This window comes from Atta colombica, unplaced genomic scaffold, assembly GCF_001594045.1.
Source record: "Atta colombica isolate Treedump-2 unplaced genomic scaffold, Acol1.0 scaffold207, whole genome shotgun sequence".
Lineage (NCBI taxonomy): Eukaryota > Metazoa > Arthropoda > Insecta > Hymenoptera > Formicidae > Atta > Atta colombica.
Window position 1 is genome coordinate 1,417,525 of NW_017259302.1, and position 2,848 is coordinate 1,420,372.

The 2,848-nt window shown below is 34.4% G+C and overlaps 1 protein-coding gene across 3 annotated transcripts in view; it reads right to left on the reverse strand.

Moving 5' to 3' along the window:
- Positions 1 to 2,848, reverse strand: part of LOC108687524 (transcription factor AP-2-epsilon) — a 91,558-nt gene that overhangs the window by 41,022 nt on the left and 47,688 nt on the right. For 2 of the 3 annotated variants that reach the window (XM_018193315.1, XM_018193313.1), the window contains exon 3: positions 222 to 440. In XM_018193315.1, coding sequence (XP_018048804.1) covers positions 222 to 440 — 219 coding nt within the window. The remainder of the gene's footprint in view (positions 1 to 221; positions 441 to 2,848) is intronic. The other variant, XM_018193314.1, reaches the window with a different exon arrangement.

Consider the following 2,848-nt stretch of genomic DNA (forward strand, 5'->3'; position numbering starts at 1 on the left):
TATATCTCCAAAACTGACAAGACGCTTTAAACGTCATGAATGCAAAGCTATGGTCAAAAATCGCCCCGCGCAAAATGTACGTAATTTCGAAGCAGATCTTCAGTAACCACAACGCTTCCGTTTGCGGAAACATCCCGCGTGTTATCCTCAGCGGGCAAGAACGTCATCAAAAGAGATGCGTCAAGGGATGATAATAGAGAAAATATGTTGCGATTACGTACATCGTCGCTCACCTGGGGGTCGTCAACGAGGCTGCTGTGTAGAACGAGGTCGGTCTGGTCGAGGCCCGGAGGCGGTAGGAGGGCGTCAGGACGACGTACGGCGCCATACTCGACGCCCCTTCCACCGCCGCCACCACCGCCGCCGCCGCCGCCTCCGCCACCGCCGCCTCCACCACTACTGCGTCCGCCGTCGTATGGAAAAGACGCGTGCATATTCGTCTGAAATCAGGAATGATGTTTCAATTAGCATGATACTGTCAGCTTGACATTCTACTAATGCAGTTCAAATTATTTTTCACAAATAATAAGTGCAACCCAAGTGTCTCATTTCCGAATTCTGATTGGACAATCCTAACAGGAATCAAAGATTTTTTTATTATTTAAAAGAATTTACAAAAATGCCAAAAGTACAGTTTGTTGATATATTTCCGTTATTATATATTATTATTATATATTTATTTTCCGTTATTACATATATATTTCGAATACTTTATACGAATGAATTATCGCAAAATATATATTAAATCTCGAGTATACTCACAATCAGAGAAAAGCATAGTGATAGCAATTATATAAACAATAATTGTATAAGTTTCAGGTAGATAGTTTATTAAGTAAGAATTACTGTGTAAGTGTAATTAAATAAATTATTTTATAGTTGCAATAACTATAATATAAAATAAATTATTTAACTATATATGTATATTAATTCTACTTATAAAACTTAGATAGTTGCTACCAATAGCTATTATCTTTTTCTCTAATTGTCAATGTAGAAAAATTAAAACTTTCAACAAAATATTCAAAAAGTTAAAATCTTCAATTTTACATTCTTGATCAACAAAAGTTATATTTTGTAGAAGAGAATTATGAAACACATTAGTTTTTCTTATTTTGCACTCGCATATTTTAAAAATGACGTAAAAAAATTATTTTTTACTATCCATTCAAGTTAGAATGTGATAGTTGAATCTTTGAGATGTCATAGTAAATCATTAAGAGATATACATTGATCGTAAATTTCTGAATTTGTCCTCTTTACATAAAATTAAGTTTAGAACGAGGTTAAATGATTTTACATGCGAAAGTGATTGCTTGAAAGACTCATGATAGTTTACTTATTATCAGATCAATATAGTTTTTCTTGGAATCTCGTTTCAGAATACAATTGAAACTAAGAATACACTGAAGTTAAAGTTGAAACTTAAATCAAATTAGATGTAAATTGATACGAAGCGATTGCAAACGTTTTTATAAGTAATTTATACGATATAGAAATAATATGCGTACGAAGAAATTAAAGTCAACGCGGACGGGATCTAATTGGACAGTATTTAATTTAGTATTTCGGGGGGGGGGGGGGGGGGGGGGAGGGGGAGGAAGGCACAACGCGGTGATAGGCAGTAAATAGGTAAAGGCCGGAGGTCGACAACGAAGTAAAGGTTGCCGTGTCTACGAGGAGAAAAATTGCTTCGATTACCGGTACATAACGGATCCATGACAGGCAGGAATCCTCGACGTTCTGTGTGATGATTTTGTACTATATTTAGGATGATAATGAGAGGAAAACAGTGAGCCATAACCGCGTCGCCATTAGCAAAACATCATCCGCAATTAATTAGCTTTTACGCACGGCATATAAATTACACCTCTATTGCATATTTACATTTTTATTCATATTTACATATTTATTTATTATTTAATGATATGCAATGGTATTTCTGCGTAATGCCCACGTAACAGTTAGTAATAACAAGGGGTGAATTGACTACTGTTTGATTTTTTGTGATTTTTGCAAGATGTGAAATATCATTTATTTTGATCACGCGCATCACATTTGCACTGCTCAAACAAAATTATAAAAACAATTATTAATGTAAAAGAATATTCATGTACATAATTCCGTGAATCAATAGTTTTTCATTGGTTACAATCTAATAATACTCTATTATTAAATATGTAAATATTAGGTAAATTCACTGGTATATATATATATATATATACCAGTGAATTTACCTAATATTTACATATTTAATAATAGAGTATTATTAGATTGTAACCAATGAAAAACTATTGATTCACGGAATTATGTACATGAATATTCTTTTACATTAATAATTGTTTTTATAATTTTGTTTGAGCAGTGCAAATGTGATGCGCGTGATCAAAATAAATGATATTTCACATCTTGCAAAAATCACAAAAAATCAAACAGTAGTCAATTCACCCCTTGTTATTACTAACTGTTACGTGGGCATTACGCAGAAATACCATTGCATATCATTAAATAATAAATAAATATGTAAATATGAATAAAAATGTAAATATGCAATAGAGGTGTAATTTATATGCCGTGCGTAAAAGCTAATTAATTGCGGATGATGTTTTGCTAATGGCGACGCGGTTATGGCTCACTGTTTTCCTCTCATTATCATCCTAAATATAGTACAAAATCATCACACAGAACGTCGAGGATTCCTGCCTGTCATGGATCCGTTATGTACCGGTAATCGAAGCAATTTTTCTCCTCGTAGACACGGCAACCTTTACTTCGTTGTCGACCTCCGGCCTTTACCTATTTACTGCCTATCACCGCGTTGTGCCTTCCTCCCCCTCCCCCCCCCCCC